General features: G+C 37.5%; 6 protein-coding genes across 6 annotated transcripts; 2 read left to right on the forward strand and 4 right to left on the reverse strand.

Moving 5' to 3' along the window:
• The first annotated feature begins 3909 nt into the window (after positions 1-3909).
• On the forward strand, positions 3910-6334 carry LOC17887727. Its single transcript, XM_023783747.1, has 5 exons — positions 3910-4551; positions 4640-4712; positions 4843-5387; positions 5497-5602; positions 5811-6334. The coding sequence occupies exons 1-5, from the start codon at positions 3983-3985 to the stop codon at positions 6087-6089; spliced, it is 1572 nt and encodes a 523-aa protein (XP_023639515.1). The 5' UTR covers positions 3910-3982; the 3' UTR covers positions 6090-6334.
• A 68-nt stretch (positions 6335-6402) lies between these two features.
• LOC17889517 (receptor like protein 42) lies at positions 6403-7158 on the reverse strand. The gene has a single exon (XM_006296431.2). It carries the CDS (start codon positions 7156-7158, stop codon positions 6565-6567), a length of 594 nt encoding a protein of 197 aa, XP_006296493.1. The 3' UTR covers positions 6403-6564.
• A 1909-nt stretch (positions 7159-9067) lies between these two features.
• LOC111830921 lies at positions 9068-10227 on the reverse strand. The gene is made up of 3 exons (XM_023783748.1): positions 10146-10227; positions 9733-9966; positions 9068-9640 (listed from the first exon to the last, which is right to left on the reverse strand). The coding sequence occupies exons 1-3, from the start codon at positions 10165-10167 to the stop codon at positions 9333-9335; spliced, it is 564 nt and encodes a 187-aa protein (XP_023639516.1). The 5' UTR covers positions 10168-10227; the 3' UTR covers positions 9068-9332.
• Positions 10176-12939, reverse strand: LOC111831097. The gene is made up of 9 exons (XM_023784626.1): positions 12832-12939; positions 12474-12686; positions 12029-12382; positions 11799-11852; positions 11410-11631; positions 10975-11304; positions 10657-10893; positions 10246-10556; positions 10176-10187 (listed from the first exon to the last, which is right to left on the reverse strand). The coding sequence occupies exons 1-9, from the start codon at positions 12863-12865 to the stop codon at positions 10176-10178; spliced, it is 1767 nt and encodes a 588-aa protein (XP_023640394.1). The 5' UTR covers positions 12866-12939.
• Positions 12940-14403: 1464 nt separating this feature from the next.
• Positions 14404-16848, reverse strand: LOC17888174 (ATP synthase subunit gamma, mitochondrial). Its single transcript, XM_006294529.2, has 8 exons — positions 16637-16848; positions 16165-16208; positions 15901-16053; positions 15586-15699; positions 15366-15493; positions 15131-15253; positions 14908-15027; positions 14404-14821 (listed from the first exon to the last, which is right to left on the reverse strand). Exons 1-8 carry the CDS (start codon positions 16735-16737, stop codon positions 14624-14626), a joined length of 981 nt encoding a protein of 326 aa, XP_006294591.1. The 5' UTR covers positions 16738-16848; the 3' UTR covers positions 14404-14623.
• Positions 16849-17402: 554 nt separating this feature from the next.
• Positions 17403-20242, forward strand: LOC17888614 (receptor like protein 42). Its single transcript, XM_006296009.2, has one exon. It carries the CDS (start codon positions 17640-17642, stop codon positions 20049-20051), a length of 2412 nt encoding a protein of 803 aa, XP_006296071.1. The 5' UTR covers positions 17403-17639; the 3' UTR covers positions 20052-20242.
• Positions 20243-20968: the final 726 nt, after the last annotated feature.

Below are 20968 nucleotides of genomic sequence, written 5' to 3' on the forward strand. Positions count from 1 at the left end.
TCACAGTAACAACTGTACATAATCAAAGCTATAAGAACTCTCTCGTTTATCCATTCCTATTTAAAAAAAGCAAGTATGAAGCTCCTCTGTTCTACTTTTTTTCCTTGCTATACAAGACAAGAATCATCTCTAAAGTCATATACATTCCTCTCTCTCCCTCCATATCTCTCTGTTTCATTGACCAATCATAACTGTATAAAACCAAAGCTATTAATAATAGACCTGCATGAAACTTGTAGAACCTTTACAAAATTTTGCGACCGGTGTATCCATATTAGCACCCTTGCAGTCGTCTGAATTTTTAGACATGAGAAAGAAGTCGCTCCTGTCATATGGTCTTCGCGCTTCAATGGCACTGTGGATGTCTCTGACGGTTTGGTCTAATCTAAAAGGAAGATTTGCTTCTGTCCCATCGTGAAATGTGAAATTTATTGTAATAGTATCCGTTCTTGAATCTTCCTCGACATCCTTTTGATTACCCTTCAATTTTACCTGACAATATTATGATGACAGAACTCAATGCTCAGAAGGGCAAAAGTAGAAAACAGACAAGGTCAAATCCAAAGTCCACGTAAAAAAGGTAAAAAAACAAAATTTAAATATATTATATATATGTAAACATGCAGTAAGACTATAATTTATTTAAATTTTGTTTTTTACCTTTTTTACATGGACTTGTTTCTTATTTGGTGTTGCTGTTATTGTTCTATTCTTTTACTATGGATTTTTATTAAAAACCAAAAGTATATATAACATACCAATGCGTATACTTCACATCTGACCACATATATATGTAGAGCTTTTCTCATTACTTTGTGTTTACGTACAGGAACCGATGGCCAAGTTATGTTAAAAGGTGCCATGAAATGGTAGTCTTCCTGACCGGAGTAGCTTTGGCATTCATACCAATCCGCTACCTCATTGATGCACAAAGAAAATGTGGCTGCCGACTTCAAGCAGTAGATTTTATGGCGATATTTGTCAGATTTTGGGAAGACTTCACTTCGGTTGACCAGTTCATCATTTTTATATTGGCATATGCTGGTGCATATATCGTGTCTTCAGCTTCCGTACGTCCCTCCACTTGTAAAGTGGTTTGCTGAGGTGGGATCTATTTTCAGTGGGTTTGGTATAGTCTTAATGTTGATAGTCTTCATATCACCATTAAGCTTTTACCTTGGTTTATGCTCATTTGGCTTCTCTGTGGGATTCATCACTTTCCGAGAATCAATACTTGCAAGAAGATGTGGTATCCAAAGCTGATATTGGTCAACTTCTTTTATTCAGTGTTAGGAAATGGCTTTTATACATTGTTATAGCTAATATTGATTGATGTATGTGGACGGTCCAAAAGACCATAATATTACAAAGCATTTCTTCTCACCGGTTAAATTTGGCACAAAAATGTCTTTGTTCGTCTTTCATGTTTAGTCGACCCATCTTGCTTTTAACAAGATCCACAAGATGTATATATATTATGAATCTGATTGTTTGTAGTGTGGAAACATCAATAAAATGATAAATTCTTGCAAGTTTTCATTAAAAAAAAACCGTAAGAAATAATTACATAATAAATTCAACATATATAAACAGTAAATAGTCTTAAACATATGACGGGGTTAAGGAATCATCAAACAAAAGAGATGGAAGACAAGTGGAATATGAAATGAAAAAACACCAAAAAAACAATAAAACTCTTAGGAAACTTAAGGCAACAGCCGCAGTAGGATTTAATGTAAGTATGTATGGGGAGAGCAAAGCACATCCCATCAGATGGGTGAAATGCCCAAACATTGTGACACACATCCGCTCCTCCACATTGTGACACGCATATCTCATTGCAATTTCTCCTAAGCATGACATAAGGTAAAAGAAGAAGAAGCCAAACACATTGATAAACCGGATGAGATCAAAGCCCCTTGTACTATAGAACATATGAAATATCAGCAAAGTGAATGAGGTGGTGAGCAAAGTATGCATCACTATTGAGTAGACCACTCCCGAAGTCATCCTGCCATGCATTCATTTTACCCAAAAATTAAGACATGCATGCATTATTAAGAAAATCAAACGAATAAGCTTATATATATAAACAAAGAAGACAGTACTCACTTCAGGATGAGTCTTATCCCACGTTTCCACATCGCTTCTCTTTTTCTCAACATGTCTTCTTCCATCTACAACACAAATATCGTTCTCATTAACCTTAATTTAATAATTACAAGGATAACACTTATTTATATTACTAGGCTATACGTACATACAAGCATGAGACTATCAAATTGGATGAATAGCCCAAGTTTGTTTCTTCTTTTTTTGAATAACCAAGTTTATATTACACATAAGAATAAAAATCTTTCTAATTATTTTTTGCTGCTCTTAAGACATTGTGATCTTCCAAGGCTCTATATTTTTCCCCCTTATCTTTAATTAATGATAAGGGGGGTTAATTAAACGTCAAAATTATAAATCATCATTCCCCTTCGTCTATATATACTTTGACTCCGATGAAACCCTATGATGGTTAATTGTGAATATACTATTACAGAATAATTATTAACAAAAGACCCTTAATTCGATCCTAAAAATCATAAAAAACTAAACCTAAATTCCTTTTCCATTGGCCGCATATAGAATAAAGATAAAGAGTTAATCAATAAATTGGAGAAAAAGAAATTAGATTCCTGAAAGTTACCGGCAAGAGTAAGGGGACATCAGCTGTAGTCATAATTAGCAACGCGAGACGTGTGCAAGTGATCTTTGTTCTGAGATTTGATAAAATAAACAAAACTACGTATCATGCCATATATATATATATATATATATATATATGATAAGTATAATCCAGAAAGGAAAAGGAGTTGCCGAACCGACATACATACATACATTATTATTAAATTATATATGCACTGTATGTAATATTCACTATAGAGCAATGCAATGTTGAAAAAAAAAAGTCGAAATACGAAACAAAAGAAATTGTGGTTGGTTACCAAAAAAAAAGAAATTGTGGTTTCATTTTGTACCCATTTTTCCATAAATTTTTGACCGGGGTCAAGAAAATTATAAAAAGATAATATCTTTCTATAAATATTTTAGATTATTATATCATATGATATATTTCAATAAAATATAACTTATTAACCTTTTAAACTGCTTTAAAACATTTAAATCTATTTCGAATTAAACAAATATGTCATTTACTAATAAAATTTAATATATGGTACATAAGGGAAAAAAAGAAGAAAAAAAAAAGAATAAGTCAAAATGTTGAAAAATAGGATTTAATGTTGTGAGATTGGATAAATTAATAAAATTACATATCATGCATATATTTACCATGAATATAGATGATTCTTCTATTAATAAAAACCATTAAGCAAAATGTTCAGAAAATATAGACGATTCTTCTATAAAAATAAAATAAAAAATACTCCAATAATTACAGGAGTGTAGAGGATTAATTATGGTATTTTTCATTATAATTTTTTTTTTTACTTAATTACCACAATAATTACATTTTTGTAATTAAAATTTAGTTTATTTTTTTCTTTTGATTTTTTTTTTTAATTACATTGCTTAATGGTTTGTTGCCTCATTTCTTATTAGTTGCTACTTGCTACAAGAAGAAAAGCAAAGGCAACATTCGTACGTCTTACAATAGTAGAAATCAAAATAATGAAATTACAAACGAGTTATCAAATATCGATTAAAATATTTTGTTAGTTGATTTTTTTTTTTAAATAAAAAAAAAAAAAAAAAAAAAAAAAAAAAAAAGCTAGAGACGGTCTATCCTGTTATTTACTATTGTACCCCTCGCGTTAAGTTGATGTAACTGAGTCATACGACGTCAGTTGGCACTGTACTATAAAAAGCGATCGTAGTGTTTGTTATCGAGAAAAGAATCAAAAATCGTCAAACTTGGAAAAAAGATTCGGAGAAAGAAAAGTTGAAAGTCCCGCCCAAAAATTTGGGGACGACGATGGCTGATCAGGAGAAATTGGACCAAATCTGCGATGAATCTTCGGCGGAGGTATCAGGCACCGAGAAATCAACGGCGGCGGAGTCTTCAGCTACTCCGGTAACAACGATCCACACGCCTTGTGTTCTGAATCGGGCTCCGTCGACACCGCCAAGAAGCACGATCGACGCTGCTGGGAGTTCGAATCCGGCGACGGAGCTACCGGATGAAGTGAAGAAAGAACGCATCGATCAATTCCGACGCTTGGTTCATGGAATGTCTCTGCAAGAAGTCGTCACTTTTCTCCAACGCTTCAATTGGGATTTATCCGCAGCCTTAAACCATCACTTCGAACACCGAGAGCCGCAGTTGTATACGTCGTCACACGACTATGATGGTGATGACGATAACGATGAAGGTTATGATGATCATGATCTTGCCGCGATGATTAAAAAGTCGTGTGTGGAGCGGATTTCAGAGGCTTTTATTCCGATTGGGTTCTCAGAAGATGTCGAGATGATGGACCATACACTTCCGCCACTTACTTCTGTTGGAAACTCTCAAATCGGGAGCTCTCCTTCTTCTTCTGGGTAAAGTTCCTTACTTTTGTTTCCTGTAATTTCTTGGTTCAGAGTTTAGTACTTGACAAAAATCTCATTTTTCTTTTTTCTTGTACAGTTTGATGAACGTTGATGTGCCTGGGATGGGAGATTTACATGATTTACCTATAATGTCTTCATCTCAAGTTCAGGTAGTGAGCTTCCCTTTCTGAAAGATAGAACCTTGCAATGAAGTATAGGAGGATCTTAGTCTTTCTCTGGCTTTGTTGTGTTTAATGGTGAAGTTGATTCCGACTCCATGTTTGCATTTTCTCCATTCAGATTCAGGGAAGTAGCAGTTCTGCTCAAATCAGGAAAGACCAGCTTCCGCCATATAAGATTGATACAATCTGCAAAGAAACTGGGGTGTGTCGATATGAAGCACTCTATTACCTCCAAGGATTTGATTGGGACTTGGCTTCGGCCTTGGAGGCTTGCCGAAACAGTACCTTGCCTCCCCTCAACGCTGAATCTTTGCCAAAGGTTTCTGTGAATGAGGGATCCGTGGTGCCAACATCGAGGCCAATGGTGACGAATTTACGTCGGAGGATTATGAATGATTTGCGGATTCAGCCAGAGCAACTACCGCCTAAGTCAGATGAACTGTCGTCTGAATTGAGGGCTGAGAACATCAAGTCATTCTGCGATGTGACTAATGCGCCTCCAGAAGTCGCAGAGGTTTACCTCGGTCAATGCAAATGGAGAGTACAGGATGCCATCAACTCTTTCATGGACGAGTGCTTTGGAAATTCGAATACGCAGCGTATCTCGATGGGGCAGTCAAGTTCAAAATCACAGTTTCAGGCTTCCAAGAGCTCTTCTTCTAGGTAACTTCCCGTTTATACTTAGTACTAGACTCTCTGCTGTTATTTCAAGATCTCTGAACACATTCATATCTGAATCTTCTATTTTATCGCCATTAACCTACTTGTACAGTTTCATGAACGTTGATCCAACCGAGACAGAAGGGTCAATACTCAAAAAAGCTAGTGATGAAGGTGTCCCCGTAGCTATTCCTCCATTGGCATCGTCTCAAGTGGATGTAACTTTTCTTCTCTTCCTCTGCATTATTTACTATAGTCTTGCTACTTTCTCGAATTGTGTTAGCCTGAAAGCTTAGATTAAAATAGAACTTAGCAATGAGAGAATAATAGAGTATATCTCCTGATGGTGTTACTTTGGATTGACCTTGTCTGTTTTCTACATTTTGCCCTTCTGAGCACTGAGTTCTGTCATCATAATATTGTCAGGTAAAATTGAAGGGTAAGGCTGTCGAGGAAGATTCAAGAACGGATACTATTACAATAAATTTCACATTTCACGATGGGACAGAAGCAAATCTTCCTTTTAGATTAGACCAAACCGTCAGAGACATCCACAGTGCCATTGAAGCGCGAAGACCATATGACAGGAGCGACTTCTTTCTCATGTCTAAAAGTTCAGACGACTGCAAGGGTGCTAATATGGATACACCGGTCGCAAAATTTTGTAAAGGTTCTACAAGTTTCATGCAGGTCTATTATGAATAGCTTTGGTTTTATACAGTTATGATTGGTCGATCAAACAGAGAGATACGGAGGGAGAGAGAGGAATGTATATGAATTTAGAGATGATTCTTGTCTTGTATAGCAAGGAAAAAAAAGTAGAACAGAGGAGCTTCATACTTGCTTTTTGAAATAGGAATGGATAAGGAGAGAGTTCTTATAGCTTTGATTATGTACAGTTGTTACTGCGATATATGAAACTGAAACAACTGTTGTTCCTTTTTTTATCACTTTGCTCGGCTTTTCCCTCATCTCCTCTGTTTCTTCATTATACTTTGCAAAACATAAGGAACAAAGCTTCACATGACGATACAAAAAACATAAGGAACCACTTCATTACAAAACCATCAATGTTTTGACGTAGACATTCAAAGATCACACGTAAAACCAAGTCATTCCTCTAAGGCTCTAACGGTGTTTGCGCTTTTCAGGACCAATAATTTTGACGAGCCATTCTGGCTTATATGAAGAATTGTTGTGATATTGCCAATCCAAATAACACTCCAGAAGAAAATCCTATAACCGTTGCTTTCCAGTTCAACACTTCTCCTTCTTTTTCTTCGTCTTCTTGCTTTGGTTGTATTGCAGGCACACAAGAGTCAAAGCAACTTTGTTCTAGAGGAAGACCACTAAGCCCTGCATTCCCTTCAAAGGAGGATTTATCTTGTCCAATAGTTTTTGTTTTGTTTGGTATTTCACCTCTGACTTGGTTATGAGACACATTTATGTACTCCAAAAACGAGAGGCTCCCTAATCCATTAGGAATAGTCCCTGAGAGTTTGTTTCTTGAAAGGTCTAATAGTTCCGTAAGATTTTCCAAAGACATAGGAATATGGCCTGTAAATGCGTTGTTTGATATATTGAGCGCAATAAATGCCTTTAAGAGACGAATAGATTCAGGAATTTTTCCTTCAAATCTGTTTCCTGAAAAATCAATGGCACCACAGAAAGTGAGCACTTTCACTTGCTCCCTCAATAGACCTTTGTTTTGTAAATCTATAACATCTTCATATATATAGTAAACATTCTTGTAAGCTTCCTTGTTGTATACCATACTACCATATATAAATTCCCATCTTCATTACACTTGAAAGATGATGCTTCCCAATTCATAAAGTAGCTAGGTGGCAAACTTCCACCAAAACTGTTATGTTATATATCAAGTATCCACAGCTTGGGATCAGAAGGAGACATAGGACCATAGAATTTGTTTGAACAGAGGGTAAGAACTTGCAAATTCGGTAACACCTTGAGCCGAAAAGGAAATATGTCTTTGATAATGTTGTTTTCAACCCTTATAAACTGAAAAAAAGAGCAATTTACAAGAGACCCTGGAAGCTTTCCGGTTAGTTGGTTGTGGCCAATGTCAAATGTCTGTATAGAGTCACCAACATGGAACATGTCCGGGATACTTCCTTCCAAGTTATTCTTCCGAAGTTTTTTTTTTTTTTGAATTTAATGTTAAATTATATTCAAAAGAAAAATGGTTCGGTGTTACAACAAGTGCTACGGGTTGTCGAAAAATGTTTCTAAAAAGCCGTTGAAAAGAAATTGATTAAAGAGCTAGAAAATGAGATAAAAATGAGAAGTCCTCATGGAGTGTGTCGAGAAAGAAGCCATGATTGGAAGCTGGCATCATATCGATGGTCTCCCATTCGCCGGATCATTGAACATTGGTCCTCATGGACTTGCTTATCTTCCGAAGTTTTACTATCCTAAGGTTACTCAGGCATTAAGATCCCTTGTTGTATACCATATTACCATATATAAACTCCCATCTTCATTGTTCTTGAAAGATGATGCTTCCCAATTCATGAAGTGGACGTGTGAAGTTATTGTAGGATAGAATAAGAAGCCCTAAAGAGATGCGGTTGCATGTTATGAGGTTGAAAAGCGTGGTGGATTAGGAAATGGTCCCTTAAAATGATTTGATGCCAAGCTTAATATGTGCACTGGTGAATTTACTAAAACCTCTGCTGAAGAACCTCCAAAACCGTTGAGAGAAATATCAGCGAGCCTCACCATGATCAGATGCGGAAGGGTCCAGAACCACTCAGGGACTTTCCCTTTGATTTTATTGTGAGAACTATCAATAAGCTCCAAGTTATGAAGGGTCTTCAAAAAATTTGGTAATTGGCCTATGTCACAACCTAACAAGACTAGTCTCTCCATGTTCATTGGGAAGAGTGAATATGAACGTAAACTAGCCGGTGATATACTATTACCAGAAAGATCAACGTTCAACAAAGATTCCAGAGAAGATAATAAGTTTAAGTCAATTGGGTAACTTATATTGAGGAAAGAAAGATCAAGATTTATGAGGGTGATGAACTTTGAGACTGCCTCTAAGATTTGTCCATCAAAATAGTAATGCCCAAGGTATAGGGTTTCAAGCCATGATGAAGAGAAGTGGAGTTTGGAGCTTCAACTGAAGCGGTGAAATGGTTTTCACTGAGTTTAAGATGTGAAAAAGGCACGGAGGGCAAAGAGGAAGGGAAGGTTCCGGAGAAGTGATTATGTGAAAGGTCCAGAACTGAGAGCTTGGATAGATTCCATACATGTGGGAAACTACCGATGAGCTCCTTATGGGAAATGTTTAAATCGGTTGGCATGCTTAGGTTACTAATTGAGGAAAGCACTTGACCAATGAAGCCATTAGAGGAAAGAGACAAGACCTTTAATCAGTTAAGACTGCCGAGTCTGGAAGGAGTGAAGGGGAGGTGAAGTTGCTGTGAGATAGATTGAGCGAACGGATTCCATTGAGACAGCCGCTTAGGAGCTGTAGCTTCGTGACTGCACTTGTCGTGACATCGCACCAGACTCCGTTGAAGTATTCATTATTGTTGCGACCGGAAATCAAACTCGTTCTTGAACTGCATAAGCTAAGTGCTTGAATCTGGTCAGGGCGACAAGGAGCACGTCCAACAAAAGAGCTTCAATCATTAAGATACTTGAAGCAAAGCTAGAACAAATTAAATCATAAAGCATTAAAAATATAGATTTCTATTCATCCACTAAATTACTTAGGATACAAAGCCAAAAGAAAGAAAAGAAAAAGGAAGATCAGCTCCCACTTCGGTGTTGTGTAAAACATAACATCGGACTAAATAGTTGAAAACAGAATAAATAACAACTTAGTCTGATATATGCTTATCTCAATATATCATAATCAGTGCAGCTCCCCTCTTCTGTTTTGGGTGATTCCTCACTATTCTTCATCCGCTTCTGCTAAGTGGAACTGGGAGTTGGCCAAAAATATTCGCCAAAAGTCTCACCAACATCTAATACGCATTCTGGCCAAGTTGCTGTTACTTTTTGGGGATCTAATACGAGCTTTTTAGGCTCTACTAAGATAGCATTCAAGAATCTACCACCATGCAAACAGGAAAGACAATAGGTGAAGTTGACCTTTCCTGGAATGTCATTTGAGATGACGATTACACTTGGTGCTGGAATATAGTGCACTTCAGTGTCCATTGCCCACAAAAACATGTCATGTATCATCCTATGAGCTCTCGCAGTTTTATCCGCTGGAACTATATATCAAAGGAGATGTAGATTATTAATTATATGTATGCAAAGAGAATAAAGAGTGTTAAGAGAGCTTAATTAGTGAAAAAGAACGTACCTTTGGGAACGAAATAGATTCCGGCTTTCTGATAAAGATCCCGCTCGACGTCTGGGATAGGTTCCTCCTCAGGATAATAAGCCCATATTGACATCAAACCATAATAACCTTTTTGCTCAAGAGCCAATTCGATTCTCTGATAGATCCGATTAGGATTAGACCCAAGAGGAATTGGGTAATCATTGAGGTCCCAGAAGACGCCTACCCTAGGCCCTGAGACAGGTTGCATAGGCTCTGCAAGAGAAGGCATAAAACAAAAACAAAGTTAGATTACAATCGAATTAGATCCATTGATAACCATTAATTTCACTATATGCCATATCAATTACATCTGCTGCTAGTTAACTAGCACAGATTGGTCAAACTCGATGATATCTAAACAAGCAATTATGAGATAAAAGAGAAAATCTTACTGGAGAAATCTTGTCTGATCATGGTTTTGACTAGAGAGGAGTCTTCTTGGGTATTGACGGGAGAGATTTCGGGCTTTTCTGCTGCCTTATGTTTCTTCACCCTCTTCCTCCGCGCCTTTTTAAATATTTCTCTTTTGCTGAAATCAAAAGCTTTATCTAATATACCTCTTGGCCAGTCTGGGGCAGTGAGCTTTTCTTGAGCAATATCCACAGGCTGTACTAAGAAAGTATAGTAACCATTTTCATCCATAGTTTTAAGAAAAGTGGTCAAGCCAATAAATCCTTGATTGCTGATGTCATTTGAGATTACGATCAGATTTGATTGTTGAGGATAGTCTACAGGAAAGTCCAGGTTCCATAATTCAGTATCATGTACCATCCTAAGAACTCTTGCAGTTTTATCCCCGGGAACTATACATCAACGGAGATAAATTAGATTACATACATATACTATACAATAAGAAAAGAGTGTATAGTAAGAAAGAAAATATATATATATATATAAACATACCTTGGGGAACGAAATAGATTCTTGATTTGTGATAGGTATCTAGCATTTCATCCGAGAACGGTGGTATCCTTTCAGCATAAGCCCATATAGATATCACACCATCAAAAACACCATGATCCTCAAGAGCCAATTTGATTCTATCAAATATGGTTTCAGGATCAAGACCATAGGGGAATGGGCACTCGTTGATGTCCCAGAAGATGCCTGTCTTAGTCCCTGAGACATGTGTGATAGGCTCTGCACAAAAATTTACGAAATGAGAAATGACAATTGAACTAAAATAGTTATAGATGGTCAGAAGATGAAAATCATACATACCGGAGAAATCTTGGCAGTTGGAGCGAGAAGTATTGGCAACTAGTGAAGAAGAAGATGAGGCTCCTCCACTTTGGTCCATAGCCTTTCGTCCGTCTAATAGATATGTAGAACAACATAGCAGGTCTGGATCATCATGAAGAAATAACTCTTGGCTGCTTTCAGGCTGAGGCTGTACTAAGAGAACATTGTAACCTCTTGATTTCAAAGCCCACAGGATTCTTCTGGACTCCTTGTCTTGAGGGATACTTTTAGAGATTACCATCAAATTTAATGGTTTACTGGACTTTGAGCATCCAAAAACCATTTCCCGTAACAATTGATTATCTGGAACTGCATATATATATCAACAGAAGGGTAAGGATCATATCTGTATATCTTAAGTAGAAGAAAAGAGGAGTAGTAGAAGTATTAAATAAGTTTAAGGAAGTCACTTACAGTTGTGGTTGAGGTACAATATTCCAGCTTCGTAATATTCATCTAACTCGTCATCGTCTTGGTCTATCTTCTCACCATAAGACAAGATTTCGAACTTATAACAATTACATCTCATTCTCTCAAGAGCTGATAGAATGGTCTTATAAATCAATCTAGGCTTGATATCTTTAGGGATTGGGTAATCGTCCATGTTCCAGAAGACGCGTGTGTAATTACTCTCACCTGCGAAACGCATGCATAAACGATTATGAAACAGTATCCCCACGTACCTATTACAATAGTAGAATTATATACATATATATGACATGCGCTTGTTAGTTAATTACTTACAGATCGATCAGATGTAATCTAAACAAGTGATTGCGACAAAGGAAGAGAGATGATCTTACCACTTTTTATTTTTGACATGGCCAAGTTGTTGTTCATGGTTGAGAGATGAGAGGCTATGGGAGAAACGAGATAAAAGAAAAGAGTCAAATTAGGGTTGAAATGTTAAGTGTATTCATACACAAATGACAAAAAGAAAAAAAAAGCCACGGCAAAATTTTGACAGAAAACATATATAGAGATTTATATCATAAAAAAGAAGAAAGATGGAAACGTCAAAGTGTAGTCATACTGTTTGACTCGTCGTCTAGGTTCTCCGGATCAGAAGAAACAGTTTCCCAGCTAACGCTAGATTCTTCACCGGGAAGGTCAAAGTCGATAGGACTTGAACCATCTAAGAATGTAGTACACTTAAAGATTGAGTCTGGAGAAGAAAATACATGTGCCTCATCATCATCATGAGGAGGCTGAACCAAGAGAACATCGTAACCTCTGGTTTCCAAAGCGCGAAGAACCCTGAGCAACTCGTCGTCTTCTTTTGGGGGGCTTTTTGTGATAACCATCACACTTCTTCCTTCCTCATCAGAATAGCAAGCTCCATATGTAATAATGCGAAATAACATCTTATGAACTCTATTGTCTTTATCTGGATAAAGTAAACCAAGAGAGAGAGAGATTATATCATTTCAGAAAGAAAAAAAAAAGAGTTTTTTTTGTCAAGGAGGAGGAATTCTCACCTTCGATGGCTTCGTATGAGAAGGTGATATCAGAAGCACTTTCCAAGCTCTGCTCCTTAGGACCAAAAGCCCAGATTGTCATCTGACTACCAAGATAACCCATTCTCTGCAGAGCTGATCGGACATAACAATAAATCAATTGAGAACTAGGGGCTCCGGTTTCAATTTCATCGACGAGCCAGAAGACGCCTGTGCAGCTCGAGTACCAAGGCCCTGGAACGGAGAAACCGAATTATACGATTACTACAATCTTATTAGATCCACTTATTCACACACCGATTTGTTAACTCAGTACAGATCGATCGATCGCAGATGAAATCTAATCAGTTGATTTCGAGCAAGGAAGAGAGATTCTTACCACGTTTGTCTTTTGACATGCCCGAGTTGTTCATGGTTGAGAGATCAGAGATGACACCTTTCTCTTTGGGAAAGAGAAATAGTACAAGAGCAAAATTAGGGCTGAATTTTTTTTAGTATATATGTACCGGACTGGACTGGATATGAAAAGGCTTAAGTTAACATATCGCTTAAAGGATATTTCCCCATTCTCACTCTAATTAATTTTATAATAACTTCCAAATTAAACTTTTATTGGCTATATGTTTCATTAATCGATTGAAACTAGTATACAGAATCGAAGCTATAAGAAACAAAGTATGAAACTGCTCTGCTCTATTTTGTTCCTTTCTATACAAGGCATCTCCAAAATCATATACATCTTGTCTTGTATAGCAAGGAAAAAAAATAGAACAGAGCAGCTTCATACTTGTTTTTTGAAATAGGAATGGATAAGGAGAGAGTTCTTATAGCTTCATGATGTACAGTTGTTAATGTGATATATGAAACTGAAACAACTGTTGTTTCTTTCTTTTTTTATCACTTTGCCTGGCTTTTCCCTCTCATCTCCTCTGTTTCTTCATTATACTTTGCAAAACATAAGGAACAAAGCTTCACATGACGATACAAAAAAAACATAAGGAACCACTTCATTACAAAACCAGCAATCTTTTGATGTAGACATTCAAAGATCACACGCAAAACCAAGTCATTCCTCTCTAACGGTGTTTGCGCTTTTCAGGACCAATAATTGTTGTGATATTGCCAATCCAAACAACACTCCAGGAGAAAATCCTATAACCGTTGCTTTCCAGTTCAACACTTCTCCTTGTTCTTCGTCTTCTTGCTTTGGTTGTATTGCTCATCAATAAGTCAATTGTTTGAACGAAGGACAAGGACTTGAATCTGGCAGGGGACGACAAGCAACAAGACCAACAACAGGATTCTTTATAGTAAGGGTGCTTGGCGCTGAGGAACAACAGAGTAAGTTCACCAAGAGAAAACCCCAAAGCAGATGGGAACCCCACATTACTGTTCTAAACAATTAAGATGAAAAATATTCGTGAAGCAAAGAGAAAGAGATATAGATATAATTTGGCGATGGAGCTGTCACTAATCTTATAGATAGATATGTACACCGACAAGTCATTATTTAAATCTTGCCGTCTTGGTGGTATTGGCGTTTACTAAAACGTCTTCCTAGTGATAAAAGTTACTTGAAAGTTTTCGTAGTGGGCTATGGAGAAAAACGAATGCCTTCAGATGACGTTGATATATCCTATGTAAAAAAAATTGGATTGGAACACATAAGCTTAACATTTCTCACTTTATTTTTTTGAAAGCCACTTACCAATGACTTGACATACAACGCATTGGATGAGAAAAGTCTGTAGCCTTTCAAGCTACAAAACAAAAAGTAGCAGCAGCATTGGCTTTTGTTTGATTTGTTCAGTAGTTGGAGAAGACATCAGTCGTAATTCAAACCTGTAAAAATGGGAAAATGTTCACCTTACGATTTAGATAACAGAAGATGACTAAGCCAGAGTATATGGTTAATGCGCAATACAACGCTGCCAGTTCTTGAGGAATCGAATTCTAATCAGAACAAAATGTGAATGCAATTATTAGTAATCCTGCTGGAAAATTACAGGTAATGTTTATTATAAAACCGTTGAGCAAAGATTGGTGGTCTCAACATGAAGCCAGCAAGGGACACTGATTCCAGTATCCCTTAAAAGTCTAAACACACTCTTCTTCAAGGTATAGATATCAAACCCAGATCAAAGCAAAATAAGGAAACAACACGGATTGGTCTATTTAGCGGCTTCAAGTGCAGATGCTCCAGAGATAATCTCGATAAGCTCTGTTGTAATGGAAGCTTGACGAGTCCTGTTGTAAGTGAGGGTGAGACGGTCAAGCATTTCTCCTGCATTTCTGCTGGAGCTGTCCATGGCAGACATTCTTGCTCCCATTTCACTACACGCATTCTCCAAAACCGCATTGAACATCACCTGGTATAGTTTACGTAATCAGCCACGATGTTATGGTTTTTTCTACGCTGAAATACCATTAACAAATTAAGATCTAGGCTACTTACACAAGAGAATTGGAACTCAGCTAGATTCTGCAATATTTCTCCCTTTGTTTCACCACCTTCAATCTCATACGAGTCGAGCTCGCCAAGTTTCCCTCCAATTTCAGACTCCTTCTCAATAATCTTTCAATGCAAAAAACACATTTAATTTCGTTTATAGTTGAAGCAGAACATCAACTACTAAGCACAAATCATAGCCCTGAGACGTTTGACAGTAGTAACTTACCTCTGGGGACAAAACAGTGGACACAGTTGGTAGAAATGCGACAACAGAATGGAACTTGTTGTAGACAATGCGCAGAGCATCAAATTCAACGTTCTTCAGGATGTCATCTGCTAGAACTGAGACCTGAAGAAGCAAGTAAACATAAGGAATACTAAAGACAACAATTACATAGCTCGAGAACAAATGGACTGGGGAGAGTAAGTAATACTCCAAACTATAAGCAACTATGACCTACCTGAGCATAATTGAGTGGATTCTTATTCAGCTCTGTTACAGAGAGGACAATGTCGTTCTTTGAGTCACGAAACATTATAGCCTTTGCTTTCTCTCCAACAATAACAAATTGAACTTCCTTTTCAGGACCTGCAACGATATAAGATATAAGAATTAATATCAGATATGGTAATTTAGAAAAACTAAACTACTGAACCATCAATAGTGTTTTCAAAACATACCAGAATTCAATTTGTACAGAGCTCTGCTCACTTTAACAACAGTGGAGTTAATTCCACCACAGAGACCCTTGTCAGAAGAGAGAGTGACCACAACACTCTTCTTAACATCAATGCCTGGTTTTTTCATCAAGTAATGCTGGAAATCAGAAACACATTCAAAAGAACAACACAGAGATAGCAAAAGGATGGATATCTCAGAAGATAGTAAGAGCTAAAGATTTTTCGTCATCATCAACACCAATGCAAGCCATGAGATGATCATTGATACTAGTATAAAGTGATTAAAAAAGAACTACTCTTTATTGCCAACCATACTGGGATTATCTCCTAGAAGTGCAGTAAATGGCTGCCAAAGTCCACGGGAGTTCTCAGCTCTTCCTTGAACTGCTCTAAGCTTGGAAGCAGCAACCATCTTCATTGCCTTTGTGATCTTTTGGATGTTCTTAACACTCTTCATACGGTTACGCACTGCACAGAGAATAAATGAACAGCAATTCATAGAGATTAGAACATATTAGATTCTTATAACAACAACGACAACTAGGCAAAACGAATATACAATGATCACCCAAGACTTACCCACTTGAGTTGAGATAGATCGAAGTCCAAGAAGTCCTTCCTCCCTGCGAATCAAATACAGGTTAGTCTTCATCATCCACTATCGCATCTAATCAACAAACAGAGACACCCAAAAAAAAAAAATTTGAACTTGGTAGATATTGGCAAAATCAGCTGGAAGCTGACTAAATCTGACAAGGTTAAGTAAATAAAAAAATTGCGATAAGAAAAGAGTTTCCATTAAAAACAAGTTATACTAGAGCCCCCAATCAAATGAACAAATTCGATTATTTCTCCTCTATTCGAAATTCAATGAATGAAAAATGCTCTAACCCTAAAACAGATCATTTCATCAAAATAAACCAAAAAATATCAACGACTCAATCACAAACCAAACGATTTCAAATTCAGAAGAATACCAAATGAAGAACGTAGAAATGCTGTGCTTATTCGCAAGGATAAGAAAAATGAAAGAGATAGGAAGAGATCTCACTGGTCAGAAGAGGAGAGAGGAGATCGGATTGCAGCGATTGGGCGGGCAGCGATTGAAGGGAGGAGACGCCTCCCTTCGCGACGGAAAACAGCCATTGCCATTGATTAAAAGGATTGATCGACAAAACCTAGCTCCGGCCAAATTTCTCAGATCGGATTATAGATGGATTCGAGAGAAATGACTGCTATGGCCGAGTCAAGGGCTTCTTTATTTCCCACAGACTACACAGTGTTTTTGACGATGTCGTTTTGACATTTTAACCAAATTTTCCCCTGAAATTAGTTGGGCCTCATAGACGCTAATACTAAATACTTCTTTGGCCCGTTTTTAAGGCCCAAATGTTTGCATCTCCTCAGTTTACCAGGTCACCACCATTTTTTTTGTTTCCTCACTTGCGAATTTTGACTATGTCTTATTGTCTTCTTCCTCTCCAATCTATAAACAAATAAATGCGAGTTGTTTTGTAAGTTGTAACCGTAACGGACCAAACTCATAAATGTAATACTTTAAAAATTCCAAAGATACGAGATATATAAAGTTTTGACCAAACTATTCATTATTGAAAGGCCCACTAATTTTTATTTTATTTTGTATTCTTGTAGCGAAAAAAATTCATCTGAGTACTAGAAAAAGATACTAATCAGAATACGTCATCATCATATTAAATATGCGTTCGTTTGATCCAATCCAATGTGAGTATATTGATTTCTCTTGTTTCTTAAAATTTAGTATGAACACACTCGTAAAAACGTCAAACTGATTTGAATGTTAAAATGTGAAATGTTAAGTTTGAAAAAAAGTCATAGACATGTCTACGTGGTGGATCTTACCTTCATGAAATATGCGACACGTAGACATCCACGTGACATTTAGAACCCACACATTTTGTTATTTGAAAGACGGCTTAAATAAAGAAGAAGACATACATATACGTATAAAGCGGAATCTGTGATATGTCTCTGTTTAGTTTCAATAATTTACTCAACTTGTTCAATCTCAAACCATGTCGCTGTCTGTACTGTTCCTCTATTGTATGATCTTCGCTTCAAGCTTCTTCTTGATGATCAATGCTCTTACTTGCCGTCAGGACCAGATCCAAGCTCTCATGCAGTTCAAGAACGAGTTTGAATCTGAGGATTGCAACCGCAGTGACTATTTTAATGGAGTCCAGTGTGATAACGCAACTGGTGCGGTCACGAAGCTTCAGCTGCCAAGTGGTTGTTTTACTGGAACTCTCAAATCCAACAGTAGTCTCTTCGGTTTGCATCAGCTTCGTTACCTTAATCTCTCTCACAGCAACTTCACTTCCTCTTCCCTCCCTTCTGAGTTCAGCAATCTCAAAAGATTAGAGGTTTTGTCTCTTGCCTCCAGTGGCTTTACTGGTCAAGTTCCTTCCGAAATTAGTAACCTAGTACTTCTTACCCATTTAAACCTTTCCCATAATGAGCTCACTGGTGGTTTACCACTTGTAAGAAACCTAACAAAGCTCTCTGTTTTAGACTTTTCTTACAATAAACTCTCAGGAGCCATACCTTATGACTTACTACCAAGTTTGCCTTTCTTGTCTTATCTCGATTTGAAAAAGAATCGGCTTACTGGTTCTCTTGATGTTCCCAACACTTCTTCTTCACCTAGGCTAGTGTACTTGTCCCTTGGGTATAACCTATTTGAAGGACAAATCCTAGAGCCTATCTCTAAGCTCACCAACCTTACCTATCTTGACCTTTCTTCCTTAAACATAAGTTACCCACTTGACTTACGTGTCTTCTCTCCTCTCAAATCTTTGTTGGTCATTGATCTCCGTGAAAATAGGTTATTACCAGCCAGTTTAAGTTCTGATTCAGACATTCTATTGAGCTTGGACAGCTTGTATTTGGTGCAGTGCGACATTATCGAGTTTCCAAACATCTTAAAGACCTTTCAGAACTTGAAGCTTCTAGACATTTCCAACAATCTAATCAAAGGGAAAGTGCCTGAGTGGTTATGGAAGCTTCCTCGTCTTAGCATAGTGAATCTTGTTAACAATTCTTTTACCGGTTTTGAAGGTTCTTCAGAAGTTTTACTTAACTCATCAGTGCAGATAATAGATTTTGCCTATAACTCCATGACAGGAGAGATTCCTGTTCCACCACTCAATTCTATGTACTATTCTGCGTGGAACAATAGTTTCACAGGGAACATACCACTCTCAATTTGCAACCGAAGCACTCTCGTCGTCCTTGATCTATCATACAACAACTTCACCGGTCCAATTCCTCAGTGTCTGAGTAACTTCAAAGCCTTAAAAGTAGTGAATCTCAGGAAGAACAGCTTGGAAGGAAGTATACCTGATGAGTTCTACAGCGATGCTTTGATACAGACGCTTGACGTTGGCTACAATCGACTAACCGGGAAGCTTCCAAGATCGCTTTTAAATTGCTCCTTTCTGAAGTTTCTGAGTGTTGATAACAACAGAATTGAAGACACATTTCCTTTCTGGCTGAAGGCTCTACCCAATTTGCATGTCTTTACTCTTCGTTCAAACAGATTCTTCGGCCATCTATCTCCTCTTGATCAAGGTCCTCTTGGGTTTCCCGAGCTGCGGATACTTGAACTGTCGGATAATAGCTTTACCGGAAGCTTGCCACCAAGTTTCTTTCTTAATTGGAAGACATCATCACCCATCATAAATAAAGATGGGCGTATGTACATGGGAGACTACAAGAATACTTATTATATCTATGAAGATACTTTGGATTTGCAATACAAAGGTCTATTCATGGAGCAGGGGAAAGTCCTTACTTCCTACAGCACCATTGATTTCTCTGGAAATAAACTTGAAGGACAGATTCCTGAGTCCATTGGTCTGCTGAAGGAATTGATTGCGCTCAACTTATCGAATAACGCCTTCACGGGCCATATTCCTCCGTCTTTGGCAAATGTTACAGAGCTCGAGTCACTAGACCTGTCAAGAAACAAACTGTCAGGGAATATTCCTAGAGGACTCGGGAGCCTCTCATTTCTGGCTTACATAAGTGTGGCTCATAACCAACTCAAAGGTGAAATACCAGAAGGACCACAGTTTAGTGGGCAAGCTGAATCATCATTTGAAGGGAATGCAGGTCTATGTGGTCTTCCTCTCCAAGGAAGTTGCCTTGAGCCACCAACACAACAGCCTAAGGAAGAAGACGAAGAAGAAGAGGAAGAAATATTAAACTGGAAGGCAGTGGTTATAGGGTATTGGCCTGGACTGTTGTTTGGATTAGTAATAGCACACGCTATCGCTTCATACAAGCCGAAGTGGTTTGGCAAGATAGTTAGTACAGATAAGGGCAAGGAAGTAGATCCAGTTAGATTGTTTATGACTCTGGATTCAAGATGGGACAGTTTTAATGATAAGGATAGTGTAGAACAGGAAACTGATATGAAAAAATAGTATGTAAATATGTTGTTACCTGATGTAAGAAAGAATATTTACTAGTTTCTGTAACTTTTGGTTCCCTTTATTAAGATCTCTCTTTTGGCTGATAATGTCCTTATGATAAACTGCTTTGGTTCTTCTCTGATTCTTAAATTAACTCAAGCCGATGTTTCTCAAATGCACGAAGGTCATCAGCTTCCTGGTAAGACAAACTGGATCAAGTGAACATAAGAGAGTCAGGCCTATAAGAAGATTTTACAGGTCTCCAGATTTCAATCTCAGACAACACACTCACAAGATCGCTTATTTAAAATATAAATTCTACCACTCATCACTGATTCAAATCAGTTTTTAACGTGAATAAACAAATCATATACCATAAGCGGACTTGCCAAATATAGACAAAGTGCTTACTCTTCAAAGTTTGAACTAATATTCTCAGACGACAGAGAGAGAAAGTAAGCACAATTTAAACATTATTTACAGTAAACTTTTTTGAGTAGTGGAAGATATAAAGTGGCGAGTACTCACAAATCTATCAAGAATAAACAACCAACGTTGTTAGTCACCAGCCAACTAGACCATCGTCGTCAACTTTGCCACATCCTTTAGCGAATCCTTGACTGAAACTTGGCGTTTGTTGATCTGTGATGCTCTGCATCAAACGCTGCAAAAATTGCAGACTCTGCTGGTCCTTGTGCTGAAACCTCCATCCATGGTCTGCCTTGTTTCTGTAGCTGCTGGACTGGTAAAGAGAAACTTCAGGAGTCTACACATAAGGATATAATTTGACAATGTCTCCTCAACAGTTCACAAACAAATCAACAATGTAACGCTCTAGACCTACCAAAACCTTTAAAAATTTAGACCAAGTCTTTGTCCAATCAAGAAACAAATTAATGCCATTTTATTTGTAAGGGCCTCATTCACTC

Source organism: Capsella rubella, unplaced genomic scaffold (assembly GCF_000375325.1).
Source record: "Capsella rubella cultivar Monte Gargano unplaced genomic scaffold, Caprub1_0 scaffold_4, whole genome shotgun sequence".
Classification (NCBI taxonomy): domain Eukaryota; kingdom Viridiplantae; phylum Streptophyta; class Magnoliopsida; order Brassicales; family Brassicaceae; genus Capsella; species Capsella rubella.